The sequence below is a fragment of the Aristolochia californica genome, unplaced genomic scaffold (assembly GCF_029961685.1).
Source record: "Aristolochia californica isolate CCGP_79_NKW_82.1479 unplaced genomic scaffold, dmAriCali1.0.hap1 SCAF_16, whole genome shotgun sequence".
NCBI lineage: Eukaryota > Viridiplantae > Streptophyta > Magnoliopsida > Piperales > Aristolochiaceae > Aristolochia > Aristolochia californica.
Window position 1 is genome coordinate 15,216,480 of NW_027181837.1, and position 16,632 is coordinate 15,233,111.

The 16,632-nt window shown below is 37.1% G+C and overlaps 1 protein-coding gene across 5 annotated transcripts in view; it reads left to right on the plus strand.

Moving 5' to 3' along the window:
* LOC137954039 (protein FORGETTER 1-like) overlaps positions 1-16,632 on the plus strand; it is a 72,534-nt gene that overhangs the window by 48,418 nt on the left and 7,484 nt on the right. For all 5 annotated transcript variants that reach the window (XR_011112472.1, XR_011112473.1, XR_011112474.1 and 2 more), the window contains exons 11-23: positions 6,101-6,229; positions 6,309-6,452; positions 10,525-10,624; positions 10,718-10,849; positions 13,714-13,784; positions 13,887-14,059; positions 14,152-14,245; positions 14,553-14,650; positions 14,744-14,879; positions 15,257-15,363; positions 16,003-16,098; positions 16,166-16,253; positions 16,346-16,466. Coding sequence is in view for 2 of the 5 variants with exons in the window: in XM_068801626.1 (XP_068657727.1) it covers positions 6,101-6,229; positions 6,309-6,452; positions 10,525-10,624; positions 10,718-10,849; positions 13,714-13,784; positions 13,887-14,059; positions 14,152-14,245; positions 14,553-14,650; positions 14,744-14,879; positions 15,257-15,363; positions 16,003-16,098; positions 16,166-16,253; positions 16,346-16,466 (1,489 nt within the window). In the remaining 3 variants the exon portion in view is untranslated. The remainder of the gene's footprint in view (positions 1-6,100; positions 6,230-6,308; positions 6,453-10,524; positions 10,625-10,717; positions 10,850-13,713; positions 13,785-13,886; positions 14,060-14,151; positions 14,246-14,552; positions 14,651-14,743; positions 14,880-15,256; positions 15,364-16,002; positions 16,099-16,165; positions 16,254-16,345; positions 16,467-16,632) is intronic.

The following is a 16,632-nucleotide window of genomic DNA, read 5'->3' on the forward strand; positions in this document are numbered from 1 at the left end:
CTTACCTCCAGGGGCTGTAGTGGTTGTCGATGAGTGTATACAATAAAATATAGTGCAGATGGGTCGGTTGAAAGAAATAAGGATCGTCTTGGTTCTAATGGCTATACTTAGACTTTTGGAGTTGATGTATTTGAGACTTTCTCATTGATTGCCCACTTGTCCTCTGTTAGAATACTGATCTCTATTGTAGTCAAGGTTGGTCTCTGTTTCAGCTAGATATTAAAATGCTTTCTTCTATGGTGATCTTGAGAAGAGGTGTACATGGAGCAACCTCAGGGGTACGTTGCTTAGGGGGAGATGAGTAAGGTATGTAGACTTAAGAAAACTTTTTATGGCTTAAAACAAAGTCCATGAGCATGGTTTGAAAAATTTACTCAAGTGGTTATGTTAATGGGATTTCTTAGAAGCCAATGTGATCATTCATTGTTTATTATGAAGAGATTATCTGGGATTATTGTCTTATTGGTGCATGTAAATGATATTATCTTATCAGGGAGTGACAAATCAGGCATTGAAGAAGTTAAAACACACTTGTCGAATCACTTCTAGACTAAAGATTTGGGTCAACTAAAATATTTTCTGGGTATCGAAGTTGCAAGAAGCAAGGAGGGAACTTCTTTGACTCAAAGGAAGTATGTCATTGATATGCTTCAAGAGTATGGACTTTTGGAAGCTAAACCAGCTGATACACCTATGAAAGTAGGACATGATCTTCATGATGATCATCGTCCAGAATTGAAAGATAAAACAATGAATCGGAGATTAGTGGGTAAACTCATATATGTTACAATTACTAGACCAAATATCTCATTTGCAGTTAGTATAGTGAGTCAAGTCATGGAGCATCCTCGCAAGATTCATCTAGAGGCTGTATTGAGAATCTTAAGGTATCTAAAAGGAGCACCAGGAAAATATATTCTCTTTAGACCCAATAATCACTTGAGGATTGAGGCATTCTTTGACGCTGATTATGCAAGCTCCAAGCTTGACCAAAAATCAACTACTGGGTATTGCGTTTTTCTAGGAGTCGGCTAGAAGAGTAAGAAACAAAATTTGGTTGCTCGGTCTAGTGTAGAAGCTAAATACAGAGCGATGGCCCACACTATAGGTGAGTTAATGTGGGTGAAATCTGTTGCACAGGAGATAGGCTTCTATCAAAAAGATGCTATGACTATGTATTGTGATAACCAAACAACAATCTTCATTGCTAGCAATCCAATGTTTCATGAGAGAACGAAACACATAGAGGTGGACTGTCATTTCATTCTAGATGTAGTGATGAAGAAGGAGGTGACAACCCCATATGTTCGGTTTGGTGATCAACTCGGTGATGTCTTCACTAAAGTGCTAGGGAAGCTTGAATTTCTAAACTTTTGTGGCAAGCTGGGACTCTTTGACATATAAGTTCCAGCTTAGGGGAGCGTTGAAAAATAATTACAGGGGCATTTTGGTCATTTCACTTTATTGTTATTCATATATCTTGATGTAGTCTTGTTCCTCATGTTGAGTTATGTCTATGGTCAAATTTTCATGTTTATCAGAGATGTAGAATGGGAGCGATATAAGGAGATTAGGGTTTTACTTAAGTGAGGGGTATACTTGTAATTTTTGTTCATCCCTCTTAACATATTGGTGGGGGGTCGTGCGTGACCCCCAACACAACTCTGTTTTTTGGAGCTCCTTCTCTCTGCTCTCTCTCATTCTCTCTCCTCATACTTTTTTCACTCATATTTTTGCGCATAGAAATGGTACAAATATTTGTCCATATATGAGGAAAATAGTTGTATATATTGATGTTACTTTTTCTATGGATACTCCCTTCTTTGCGCTTTCTTTCTTCAAATGTTGTCCTTCCTTCTACGGGTGCTGCATCCGTTATCCCTATCCCTGTAGATAATAATCTCAGACCTTCATCGAGTGTTTACTGTTAAGAAACCATTACTGGTATATTATCGATGATGAGTGTCCTCTCCTTAGTCAATACTTCCTTCTCTCATACTGGTCCATGACTCTGATTCGTCTATAGATCCTAAAGTAAGAGATTTACATCTTCCCATTGCCCATCAGAAAGGTATAAGAAAAACTACTCGTTATCTGTTGTCACAATTTGTTTCTTTCGATTCATTATCCGACCAGTATAAAAAATTGGCATTATTTTATCTACTTGCACTATTCCTTCTTTAGTGCAGGCCGCTCTTTCTTCTACACAGTGGAATCAGACCATGGATGTTGCAATGGAGGTATTGTTAGATCGGGGGACTTGGCTGTTATGTGACTTACCCCCTAGAGTAGCTGTTGTTGGGTGTATACTATGTAGTATAAGGCTGATGGTTCCGTTGACAAATTCAAGGCTAGGTTGGTAGCCAAGGGCCACATACAGATGTATGGTATTGATGTGTTTGAAACATTCTCCCCTATTGACAAGATATCTTTTGTCCGGATTTTAGTTTCTAATGTTGTGAATCAAGGGGTCATTATACCAATTTGACATAAAAATGTTTTCTTGTACGGTGATATGGAGTAGCCTCTAGGATATGTTGCTTAGGGGGAGATGCATAAAATGTGTAGACTCAAGAAAGCAATATATGGCTTAAAGTAGAGTCCACGGGCGTATTTTGAAACATTAAGCTAAGTGGTGATATCAATGAGGTTTTTTTAGAAGTCACTGAGATCATTCACTTTTTGTTCTAAAGCGGGCCTTCAGTATTGTGGTGTTGCTGGTATATGTGATTGATATTATATAGTCTACCAGTGATGTGATTGGTATTGACAAGATCAAAACTCATCTAGCAAATCATTTTCGGACTAAGGACTTTGGTTTGCTAAAATATTTTCTGGGCATTGAAGTGGCAAGAAGTAAAGAAGGCCTTGTACTGGCACATAGGAAATATGTAATTTTTTTTTATGAAGAGCACATAGGAAATATGTAACGGATAATGGATATGTTACAAGAGTATGGGTTGTTGGGAACTAAACCTATTGACACTCTAACGGAAGTTGGACATGACCTTCATGATGATCAAAGGGGGGGTTAGTCAACAAAACGAAAATTTGAAGTTCATCTTCATTTCATGCATCTATATGAACTTCATCTTCATTTCATGCATCTATATGAACTTCATCTTCGAACTGGGTGTTAGTGTGGACAAGTTCATGTGCATTGGAAAACAGTTTCCAGTGTTAGTGCCCCCAAATGAGAAAAAATGTGAAAAATATGAGAATTTGTAACTTGTAATAGTATACTTAATTAAAATATAATACTTAAACATTAAATTAGGTAAAACAAACATTATTACTACACGAATAACTAATTTAATGTATAACTAAAATATATTAATTTACTAATTAATTGAATTATATATTATATTAGTTAATGATTACTGTTTATAGTCCCCTGTAAAAGGTGATTCCAGTAATTGAAACCCCAAATCCCCTATATATCCTCTTAACTCCAAAGCTTAGAGACTCTTATCTAAAAAAGAATTTGGCTAACATGAACCGAGTGCATAAGAAAAGTTGAAATTTGGGAATCAGTGTCCACTTCTTAAACCGGCTGAGATCCAATGAAGAACTGAGCATGGAGAATGATTATAAGAATGACAAACTGTTAGTTAAAAGTTTCCTTTGATAGTCAGCCCATAACACACAAAAAGGAAATAGCACAGAAGACGAATTCCAGACCAATGAGACCATCAAATAAATGCATCGGATTTTACTTCATGTAACAATTAAAGTACAAAGCCAGTGAAGGCTTATGTATACAGAGGCTCAATGTCTCATAGCCCACCCTCAGTTTGTAGGAAGCAATTTAGAAACAGATGTGCAGACAAGAAACTTCACTCTTGTCATTTCAAACCTCTGAGGGATTGATCAAAACCATAGCCATTTTCGGAAGCAATGCGATGCAGCTGATCATATCCTGCCAGGACTCCAGCACGAGCCATCCCTGATAGTATGTTTGTAGTAATTCCTCTAAACAATGCAGCCGGATCTTCACGGGAAACAATTTCCTACACGTTCTGATATTTGCATGGCTGGCCAGAAGTAATTCCTCTAAATCCCACAATTATGCACAAATAACCCCAAATTAGGCACTGAAACTAAAATTAAATCAAATACAACACTAATTTAATCAAAAAAACAATTAGGGTTTAGTCATACCTTCTTAAATATTGGGAAAACCGAAGCCTAAGGGTGAAATCAAAGCCGAATGGGGAAATTGATGCCTAATCGAAGTATAAATTAAGCAATCGATGCCCAAATGTCAAAATCGAAGAAAATTGAAATCGAAATGGGGAAAATCAAACGAAATCGGAAGGTATTTTGGGGGAAAGAGAATAGCAAGAGGGAGAAGGGAGTGGGAGGCCGAAAGGGAGAAGAGAGGGAGAAGAGAGAGAAGAGAGGGTGGCCAAGAGGGATAAGAGAGAGGGAGAAGCGAGATAGGGAGACTGGAGAGCGAGTCCGAGAGAAGAGAGGGAGCAGAGACAAGAGAGGGGGTGCGGGAGAGAGGGTGAACAAAATGAAAAGGAGAAGACCGAGAGACGGAGGCCGGAGAGCGAGTCCGAGAGAAGAGAGGGAGCAGAGACGAGAGAGGGGGTGCGGGAGAGAGGGAGAAAAAAATAAAAATGAGAAGAGAGCGAGAGAGGGGGGTGCAGGAAGAGGGGAAAAAAAAACGTCGAGGGTTCGAACCCTGGCCTTTATTTCATTTGGATGATTGGCAAAAAGGGTCGGAAACCAGATTCCATAAATTATAACGTGGAGATGATGTTCAACTTCATCTTAGTCATCAAGATGACTTGAAGTCTGGCGCTCCACTAACGACATCAGGAGATGAACTAAGTAATGCGGCCGAAGTTCATCTCTTCCGTCAAGTTGACTAACCCCCCCAAAGTGTTGAACTCAATAATAAGAGTGTATCAGAGGCTGGTTGGCAAGCTTATATATGCTACGGTAACTCGCCCAGGTATCTCTTTTGCAGTCAGTGTGGTGAATCAATTTATGGAGTGCCCATGAAAATTCATTTGGAATTTGCATAGAAAATTTTAAAATATTTGAAAGGATTACCTGAAAATGCTCTCTTTTTTAGGCTTAGTGGTCACAGGAAAATTGAAGCTTTTTCTAATGCTGACTATGCGGGTTCTAAACTAGATAGGAAGTCCACTATTGGATATTGTATGTTTGTAGGCGCAAATTTGATAAGATGGAAAAGTAAGAAACAAAATGTTGTAGCTCGGTCCAGTGCTAAAGTAGAGTATAGATCTCACACTGTTAGTGAAATGATATAGGTGAGGTCATTGTTACAAGAGTTGAGATTTTATCAGGATGAGCCCATGACTATATTTTGTGACTATCGAGCAGCAATATTATTGCCAGAAATCTAGTGTTTCATGAGAGGAAGAAACGCATAGAGGTGGATTGTTATTTTATTCAAGATGCTATAATAAAGAAAAAAGTAGTCACCATATATGTTCGTTCTGGAGATCAACTTGGAGATATGTCACTAAGACTTTGGGAAAATGAGAAATTATGATATTCTACAACAAGTTGGGCTTTTGGACATATATGTTCCAAGTTGAGGGGGAGTGTTAGAAACTCTATTGAGGGGTATTTTGGTCATTTTACATCATCATATGTTACAGATTTCATGTCATCTTACTCTACATGTTTTATTATGTTGTAGACTGGATTTCATCTTTTTTGACTTTGTAGAATGGGAGATATGAGTTAAGTGGTTAAAATGTATAAGGGGCAATATTGTAAATGTACGAAACCCACTTATCAAACAGGGAAGGCCAGGCGAGCACGACTCTCAACGAGACTCAGTTTTTCACTTCTCTCATCTCCTCTCCCTCTCTTCTCAATTTTTCTCTTTTCTCTTTTCTCTTCACTTTTTTCAGTTACATTTTTAGAAATAGTGGTATGATAATCCTTGAATGAAATTTTTGAGGAACCCTCAAATAGAATTTTTTGCACGGTGCTTCAATGTCATGCTGTCTTTTCTTGATTTATTTTAGCTCATTTTCAGCTCTTATGCGTGTTATTTTGGCATTTTAATGCTGTTTTCTTTGGATTTTCTGTTTTTGTTCATTTTTTTTCATAGGATATGTACAAAAAGGCTGCAGAGTTCTGGGCAGAATTACGTGTTGAACTACTGTCTGCAAGTGCATTTCTCTTTGAAGAAAAAACAAGTTCTAGTAACCTATGGCGATTGTACTGGGCAAGCCACCAGGTACAACATCTTTCAGTTTGCTCCATTTATTGAACTTTAGAATTGACTGTCCCTCTCTTGTATATTTATTATTCCACAGCGATTCTTTAGACACATATGCATGTCAGCAAAGGTTCCTGCAGCTGTGAGGCTGGCTAAGCAAGCACTAATGGAAAATAAATGCGTTGTTATTGGTCTTCAAAGCACAGGAGAGGCTCGAACTGAGGAAGCTGTGAACAAATATGTATGTTTTTTCTATGGTTTCAATTTTTCTCTGATCAGACGCTTGTGTGCATCTTTTAGATAGATGATTACTGACCACGTTGACATGAGAGGGAACATCCTTTTCATTTGTGAGAATGATGAGATTTCATCCAGAGGAAGGAGAAAGATTACAAGAAGTTACAAATACAAAAGCCAGCAGCATAAGAAAAGACAAACCGTACAGAAGAAAAAATAATCAGTCAACTAGGATCAATTGGATAAGTATCGCTCTCAATAAGATGGAGAAGCCAAAAAGTCACCCATCCTATTCACACCTTTGACAGTGTGGGACCGTTCCAATCTAAGACTTTTGCAAACTGTCATGACTTCATGCACTGACCAAAACCTCCAAGAGCCAATAACCACTAAAGATTAATAGAGGGTCATAATTCTACTTGAAACTTCTCATACCATAAAGAAAAGCTTGAAACTTTTCATATCATAAAGAAAAGCTTGAAACTCTACCTCTATAGAATAACATACTCCAAAATGAACTAAGTATACTCGTAAAACCTAGCCCCACTTATTTAGGCTTGAATCACAATATTGTATGCTAAATTCATAAAAAAAGATTAATTTAAGGAAGTAAATGAAACAAATACAAGAACATCTAGATACTATAGAGGAAAGAAATGACTTCAAAGTAAGAATTGTCCTCTGTATATTATTTCTTGGCAGAAAAAATTAATTCTATAGTAGGTAGTTAATCTTCTGGATTCAGCAGAAAACAGGTAACTAGAGTCTGTGCAGACATATGGTTACATCTTTCGAAAAAAAAACACCTTAAAACAGAACTAGAAGATGAGCTTCACTCAGGTTAATCAGCAAACACCTTCACAGCATCCAGAAACAGCAGAACATAAATACATGAGTATTGTGCAGACAGTACCAGGTAGAGAGGGCAGTCAGTAGAAGATACTTCATAGAGAGGGCAGTCAGTAGAAGATTTCATAGAGAGGGCAGTCAGTAGAAGATTCTCACTCAGAGATGGGTGATAAGCATTCAATCCATCACCTGAGGATGATAGGATAGGAAAAAGAGGGATTTTTGAGAGCTGCGACAATGATTTACAGTCTTTTTTTGTTAGAGATGAATCTGGAAAAGAAAATACTGAAGAAGAAGAGGAAAAGAAGAAAGACAAGTCAGATAACACCTGTTTCAGTCTCTCAGAGCTCTGATACCATAAAGAATTGAAAGCATGGAGTGGAAAAGTCACAAAGAGCAAATGAAAGAGTCTCTTACTATTTTATTAACTGTTGAGATTAGGATCAAATAGTTGACCCCTCTCTCTTATAAAACCACTTACTGGACTAATTAGTTTGTTGTATTGGAGCTCTACTACTTGGGGGTAATTAGTCACTTCAGACTAATTAGTCTGAAGAGACTGAAGTCTATTGCCTTTACCTCCTCAATGTCCTTGATGTCACTTCCTGATAAAATAATATCATCCATATACACCAGTAGTATATGAGATGACCGTTTCATAACAAAGAGATAGTGGTCATACTGACTCCAAGAGAATCCGAATGACATTACCACCTCCCTCAACATACAAGATTCCCCTTGAGCAACATACCCAGGAGGTTGCTCCATATAGACATCTTCCTCTTAGTCACCATACAAGGATGCATTTTAATATACACCTGATTAACAACTATAGATACCAGAATACATACTGACAATCTGGCTATTGGCAAGAAAGATTCAAACATATTGATGCTATAGGTGTGTATTCGTTGGCAACCTACCGAGCCTTATATCTCTCAATGGAACCATCTGCTTTGTATGTTACAGTTTATATCCAACGACATCCAACAAAAGTAGCACAAGGAGACACATCATATAAAGTCCACGTACTTCGGTCACATGTAAAGCCTCCATCTCAATATCCATAGTCTACTTCCAGTGAGGAAACAGGAGAACATCCTGTATAGAACTAGGAATGGCTTAGGAAGACAAGGACAAATCAAACTGTTTGTACTGGTACAGACAAAGAATCAAAAGATACCTTTTTGAAGAGCAATGGAAGATGCAAATTAGTTACCTTAGGATCTGTAAGTGAAGAGGATTCTGGAACAGGCAAGAGGGAGGGAACTGGAGTTTGGTCATGTGTTGCATATCTTCGTTGATATACCTGCAAGGCTTTTCTGCAGAAATAGTCTGTGAGGGACTAGGAGCATCTTCCATAAGAGTGGGAGCAAATATTTCTGGACCTGTAAAAAGTTGAGCAACATGTGCAGTAACCAAAGAAAAAAGGTAACATCTTCAAAAATGTCACATTAGCAGATACAAATGTCTTCCTAGTGGAAGAATAAAAATATCTGTATCCCTTCTATGCCCGAGAATACCTAGAAAGACACATTTGATTGCTTGAAGAGAGAGTTTATCTGTGGAAGAACCAAACACATGGGCAAAACATGCGCACCCAAAAATACGAGGAGATAAAGAGATCAAACTAGCAGAAGGCATTAACACTTGGATCAAGAACATAGAAGACATCCTATTGATAAGGAAACATGCAGTAAGTACTGCCTCACCCCAATATGACTTAGGAACATTTATATGAATAAGCATCATCCCTTCAACTTCTAAAAGATGGTGGCTCTTATGTTCAATTGCCCCATTTTATTGAGGAGTAAATACACATGATGACTAGGGGATGATGCCATGACTCTGACAGAAATGAAATTTTTTTTGATTCATATAAGTTTCAAACCATTGTCAGTGTGAATAACTCACAAAAAAAAAAGCATCAAACTGGGTCTTGATTACATTATAAAATTTTTGGAACACATAAAAAACTTTAGACTTCTCTTTTAGGAGATACAACCAGGTAACACAACTAAAGTCAATTAATAAAAGAAACAAAGTACTTATAACCAAAGACTCTGGACAAGGGATAGGGTCCCCATACATCTGAGTTAATAATTTCAAACAAACTATCACTCTTCATTTGGCTTAAGGAAAGCGTGGTCCTATGGTGCTTGCCCCCAGTTGATAGGGTTCATACTGAAATGATAAATTTAGAGGGAAAATCAAGAAATAGTTGAAATAACTTTGTTGGAGAAGGATGTACTAACCGTAGGCGCCACTGGAAGGGCGAGACTGCAGCATGAAGGGCATGTGTGGGAAGTTGTGGCTTGCTTTCCTGAGTTGACTTGCCAAGTCGTAAAACCATGGTTGATGGGCAAATATAAAGGTTCACAAGGTTTTTTTAGCCAGTAACCCTTAAGATTGGTGGCCAGGTTAAATATTCTGATATGTAGGTTAGTATTCTAATATAAAAAAGGATTAAACTTGAAACATCAATGGGCAAGGTAATGGGATGTAAAATGAACCCAAGTAAGGCATAAATACACATCAACCAAAAGCAGCCCCAGCCCATTGAAATAAAAACAATGATAGAAATAAAACCACGTAAATCCAAAAACTAAATTTTCTAATTTGCTCAATAGGACAAGTGCAAAGTCAAAATTTGGGTCAAATGTTTCTTTTTCTTCATTGAGTAGACTTTAAATGCATGATTCTATCCTCAACAGTCCATACTTTCATTCCAGATGATTATGTCCCTCAACTGTTTTCCGTTCAAATGTGTGGGCTGAGTTGTAATGGTCAATTTGTCATGTTCTACAATGAACTACACAGAGTGGTGGCTGGATTTGTAGCAAGTATTTTCAGTGGTTTATCACATGGTTATCTGAGGCTGTAGTTATTGCTTTTTTGGCAAAATGTATTAGAAGTGGAGGTTCCTCATTTGGCTTAGTAGAAGATGAATCAGCTAGCGGAGGACTTAGAAATGGCAAGTCAGGCAATGCTTCTATAAGTTTTTTTGAGTAACCAATATCACTGCAGTGAATCTTGTTGTCATCCAATGTCGGGCAGTTTGATGGATTGGTTTTGGTTGCATAAGCTTGAATACCACTATCTAATTTATATTGCTTTTACCTGTTTTACTTACTGCAACTATATTGTACTGTCAAGTTCTTTCATCTCAGGCTTACTCATTCTCCTTAGCCTAATAAACAATTACATTGTTTTGTGCCTTGCAACAGGGTCTTGAAATGGATGATTTTGTTTCGGGTCCTCGAGAGCTTCTGCTAAAACTGGTGGAAGAAAATTATCCTCTGCCTCCAAAGCCAGAATCTGTCTCAGGTATATATAGGGTATGCACCTGTAAGTTTGCATGGTTTGAGTCCAGCTTTCTACCTTAAACTTTAAACTGGCTTTCTTATAACATGGTTGTAGGAGAGGAAGGTGTTAAGGAGCTGCAAAGAAAGAGGCACTCTGCAAGTTCTGGTGTTTCTTATAGAGGAAGAGTGAGGAAAGTTGCAAAATGGAACAATGCAAGTGATGAAGAAAGTCATGAGGACTCTCTTAGTGAGTTTCTAAATCCTTTGTTACCAAAATAATGAATAGATAGGTACTAATATCAGTTTGGAGAAAACAAAATGCATTTTTTTTATGAACTTGTTATCCTAACCTCATTGTTTTAGGCAGCAAAAAGCAGAAATACTGTACAAAGCCTTTTGCAGGGATGGATCTTGGTGTCACAAAGGAAAGCAATTTAAAAATCAATCCACAACATCAGTTAGTGTATATGTTTAATAAACAATTGCTTGCTAATAACATGCAGTTTTTCAGTATGAGTTTCAAGACGAGAGGAATGCCTGAAAGACTGAGTCTTTCTGGGATTTAATCTGTTGCTGGTGTTTTACAGGTGCTAAGTAGAAGTTAAGCTTGAAAACTCTTATCACATGGCAATTTTGTTACCGCTAGTGATGACCTTCCATTTTAGAGAGCACATCAGTAAATTTCCTCAGCAAGTTTTTATAAACAACAAAATTATTAAAATATTGAATCTATATTAGGGGTGTAAACAGATTTGAATATCATCTGGATTTGAATCTGAAATTTTGGATATGTCTGAAATCATGGATCCATTGGATTTTAACCAGATATCCAATTAAATATCCGTTGTAGTTCCAAAGCGGAACTGGAATTAAGATATTTGGATCTGGTTAGTGTCTGGATCCCAGAATCTTCCTTTGTTACCATCTGTAAAATTTTTCATTCCCCAAAGTTTTAAATTTTGAATTTTTTATCTCGCTCTCTTTCAGTAGTTTTTAGATTCAGGGAATCTTTACCCAGCTGGTAGCAGTCTTTTCCTCTTTTACTTTCCTCTTTTTTAGCTTGACGATTGGGCTTCCAACAAAAGTTTTTTTTCCAGTCCATCAGAAAGATTGTCTTCTCTATGTTCTCCCTATCTTCCTAGCAGGAGTCTTCTCTCATCTCATATCTGTTCTATCATCCAAATCGACTACCAGTGAAGCCAAAAAAGCGAGTAAGGGGGTTGAAGCGTTTGATGTCTTATTCTTGTTTTTCTCTCTCTGAGTGACTGAGTCTTCCTTTTTCCCAGATCAGTTGTGATCCTGAAGGACATCTGCTGTTGATTTCATATTATAGTTTCAAATAACAGAGATGGATTCAAACAGAATCTATCATCTTTATCCTTCTAAACTCACGATTTCACCATCTTTGATTATTTTTAATAAAATTAAACAAGTCTCTGAACTTTGAGATTTTTAAAAATTTTAAAATTTAAAATTAAATTTTTTTTTGCTTGTTTTTGGGTTCAAATAATATCCGAATTCAGATATACTTACATCATTCTCAAAAAAAAAAAAAAAAAATATGTATTCAGAAATTATCCGACGGACCCGCTTTTGAATTTACATTGGTCAGATAGTCTAGATATCTTTTGGATTCCGGATATTCAAATATCTAAAAGGGATCTGATCAGAAAGTGGTGTATCTGGTCCATATCTGATCTGTTTCGAGCTTCAATGTAAATACTTGGGGCTTGATTCTGTACTTCAACAGTAAGAAATTTTATTCCATACCTTTGTACTTTCTCTATACAAGGTTCACCATAATGGCTCAACTGCTTCATCAGATATCTGGAAATCCAAAATGGTTAAGGCTAATTGAATATGCCTGTACTAGAACTATAGTAGGACCTCGTAGTTTTATTTTATATTACCTGATGAGCTGATAGATATTCAAAGTTGGTGAACAATGGTTGTATCCCTTTGTAATTGAAGTATTAAGGAATCCGAGTGCCGATAAGTTGGAGTGCTGATTATAAATTATGTTGGATTTTTGCCTTGTGAATTCCTCTCATTAAACATCATGTTACTTGAGCGTTCATGAGGTATAGGATTATCAAGATAGTTTTTTGTCACTTAACCACATGAGTTTATTAGCTAAGTTCGCTAAAGCACCCACTTAGTAAATGGAGTTAATCAATTGAAATCTCAGTAAAGCAATTTTTACATATATGTATGCAGTTGTAAAAGAATTATTGCTCGAAGAGCTAATTTTCAAATTCGAAGTCTTGAGTCTGGACTGGATTCGTCCATATTGTGTATTAAATGATAGTCCTCTTACAATTAGATCTGAGTTAGATTTAACCAAATCTGTTCTTTTATCTCCTTAATGTGTATATTTTGTCCCTTTTATCTGCAATTCTCTGCTCAGTAGAGATTTTTAAGTTAAGAAGGGTGCATTGGATTTTGGAAGTTGTATTAGTACTCAAAATAGTAGTTGCTTGAATGATGATGAAATTTTTTAAAATTTGGAAGTCACAGGAGGCTGCTCCCTGTCTCAAACTGAACTTTGATTCTTTAGATTTCCTGGACCAGTTGGTTTTTGTGATCCTGTTGAGGCTGAGATTAATGCACTGAGGAGCTAAGCTCTTCTGTCAGAATTTTTCCAGTTCTCTTATCATTGAAGAAGATTCGATGTAATTAGTTGGTTTGCAAAGAACTCAGCATCCCCCTCCTCCTGTCCTCCTCCCGCTCCCTCCCTCCTCTCCCTGGAAGCTCAGGGATTTCTTTGTTGAGATAATAGAAATCTGCTTTCCTATACAAGTCAGTAGGTGGCAGACTCTTCTTGAGGTCAATGCATTTCCGATATATTGGGAAAAGGAGTTTCCATACAGTCCCTTGTAATAAATTCAAGCTGCTTAGTGCCAAGAAGTGAATTATGTGTTCATTTACCCGTCACCTAAAATTAGACTCTCAGTTTCCTTTAGAAAATTTTGAGACCGCCAATGAATGAGCACCTGTATACTTCAGTGACTGGACTTCATTCTTCACCTTCCAGCTTGATTTTTTTCAGTTGTAGTTTTCCAAGTCTTCTCTTCCGAATATTTATTGGGCAAGTTTGACTGAAAAATGTAGGTGAGTCTGATCAGGAATCAACGGAGTCTGATGATGAATTTCAAATCTGTGATATTTGCCATAATGAAGGGGTAACTATATTACATTATACTGTTTTAAAAAAAAAATCCTCTAAAAAATTGTTTGCGTGCTGCTATGTTGCCCATATTGTCTCATTTACATTAATTGTACAGGAGAGGAAGAAGTTGCTTCACTGCTCCTGTTGTGGTCAACTATTCCACCCTGCATGTTTGGATCCCCCTTTAGTAGATTTGCCAGGTGATGACTGGTCATGCCCTTCATGCAAGGTGCAGACAGAGGAATATCTGCAAGCACAACATGTCTATATGACTGAACTCTTGAAAAGGTCTCACTGAAATATAAGATGCTGCCCTTATATTAGTTTACTCTTGTATCTACTTCTGAATGCTGACTGGTTAAAATTAATGTGATTCATAGGTATGAAGCTGCCAGGGAGCGTAAATCTAAAATTGTGGAGATAATACGTTCTTTGGATCTCCCTAACAATCCCTTGGATGATCTTATCGATCAGGTGTTGAAGCTTGTCTTTGCTAATTGTATACCTTTTTGTTTTCTTTGCTGATTGTAAACCTATTTGTTCTTGAAAATGGCTGATGTGAATGGGTAGATTCAAGAATATTAAAGCCTTTTTATACTTGAATATTTAGTAATTGTCACTGGACAAAGAAGAATGCATTTACAGCGAGTAAAGGTCTCATATTCACAGGGAATGCATTTATATTTTTGGAAAAGGGTGCTTTTCATATTCAAAGGGAGTATCTTTGATTTTGTGCATTTTAACTGAGTGAACGCAGGGGATTTAATCTATTGGTTTGCAGCTTGGGGGACCTGATAATGTTGCAGAAATGACTGGGAGGCGGGGTATGCTTGTAAGGGCTTCTAATGGGAAGGGTGTAGTTTATCAGGCAAGGAACACGTGAGTGTGCTCCTTAATGAGTTTTTGTTTCTTGCCTTAATTGTTTTTTTTATCCAAGAAGAAATGGTCAATATATTACTCATTCCATACCAGAAAAGAAGTTGCCATGGAAATGGTGAACATGAATGAGAAACAACTGTTCATGGAAGGTAAAAAATTGGTTGCAATTATTTCTGAAGCTGGTTCAGCTGGTGTTTCCTTGCAAGCGGATAGAAGGGCTTTAAATCAGGTAACAGTTGATTCTATCTTTACATTATCGATGCATGCCTCTTTTAGCCAGTAAGTCACTTGTCAATGTTTATGGTTATCAGGGTAGCTAGTTTAGTAAATATGACTAATCTAAGTCTCTCTAGTCTTTCAGCAACTGGATGATTCCAATTGCTTTACTTTATAGATGCTTCATGCGAATGTTTGCTAATTCAGATCATAATTGTTGAACTTTGACCTCCTGCAGTGGAGACCTTAGTCTAGCCCGATCAATTCAGATTAGAACCATATAAAAACATTGATATCATGCAGGGATTTGATGTGAACAAGGGTGGTGTATTTGGTTGCCCATAACAAATTTTGTGCTTCTGTTGTTCTTTTGTGACTTTTGGATGTCAGAGAAGAAGGGTTCATTTGACTCTTGAGCTTCCTTGGAGTGCTGACCGGGCAATTCAGCAGTTTGGAAGAACACATCGATCAAATCAAGCCAGTGCACCAGAGTACAGGTTAGCTTCTTACATACAGTCTACTGCAGTGTATAGCTCCTTGCAATTTGTTGTTGACACTAGATACTGAGCTGTAAGATTCAAACTATAGACCATATATAACAGAATGGAACTTGGAACCTCATGCTCTATTAATAGCATCCTCTATTAGGTGTTACTCTCAATCCCACTAACTTGTTATGCCTAGAGAGAGAGGGACTCAAGTACAAGTTAAAGTACCAAACTATCGTTCTTAGGGAATAGATTTTAACCTTGTTCATTGAAAAAAGAAACGAAAAGCATCCTGTCTAACTTGCTACTTTTACAGTTTGAATGCTATAATTTTTTAATTGAGATCAGGTTGAGTAGATTGTGGGGAGACATACTGTCATGCTGTGTGAGGAGATTTTTTCCTTAGGCTTGGTTATTAATTATCCAATTGTGGCATTTTTTTGTGGTTTGGTTGGTAATTGTCCTATTATGTCATATTTTTCCACAAAAAATGAAAAAAGAAATATCATCTTCCAGAGATCAGTTTTTGTGCTGTCTTAAAAATGTTTTGTTGCTTTCACATTTTTCTTTGATTAACCGATCTGGTTCAACATTCTTTCCTTTCTAATATTTTTTCTTTTCTAATATAACTGGGTATGTTTATCTCAGGCTTCTTTTTACTAATCTTGGAGGTGAACGCCGGTTTGCCTCTATTGTTGCTAAGAGGCTGGAAATGCTTGGGGCCTTGACACAGGGTGATCGGAGGTAGACTTTATTTTTGTTGAAATCATCAGGCTATCGTTCATTGTTAATTATTGTATCTGTCGTACAGGGCTGGTCTATCCTTGAGTGCCTATAATTATGACAGCATTTATGGGAAAAGAGCCTTGATGATGATGTATAGGGGAATAATGGATCAGGTTGATAAGATCTTGTTTGGTGTTGACATCTTGTAATCCTCTGTAGTTCATGTATTTTATAAATCTACCTCCTTTTGTCCTCTTGTTTTTAGGCTCCTTTCCCTGTTACACCTCCTGGATGTTCATCTGAGAAAACTGAAACAATTCAAGATTTCACTGTGAAGGCAAAGGCTGCACTTGTTTCTGTTGGAATCATCAGGGATACAGTCATTGGTAACTTAATCTTCCTTTTTACATTATGAACTGGGTAAAACTTGACTTGTGGGTTTTTGTTTACTGTTGGCATTCTATAATTGCTTTGGATCAAAGGGTTCTTATCAGTGCTGCTCTCATTGCTTTAAGTCATGTCCATAAACTTATGATACTCATTCTATGATCT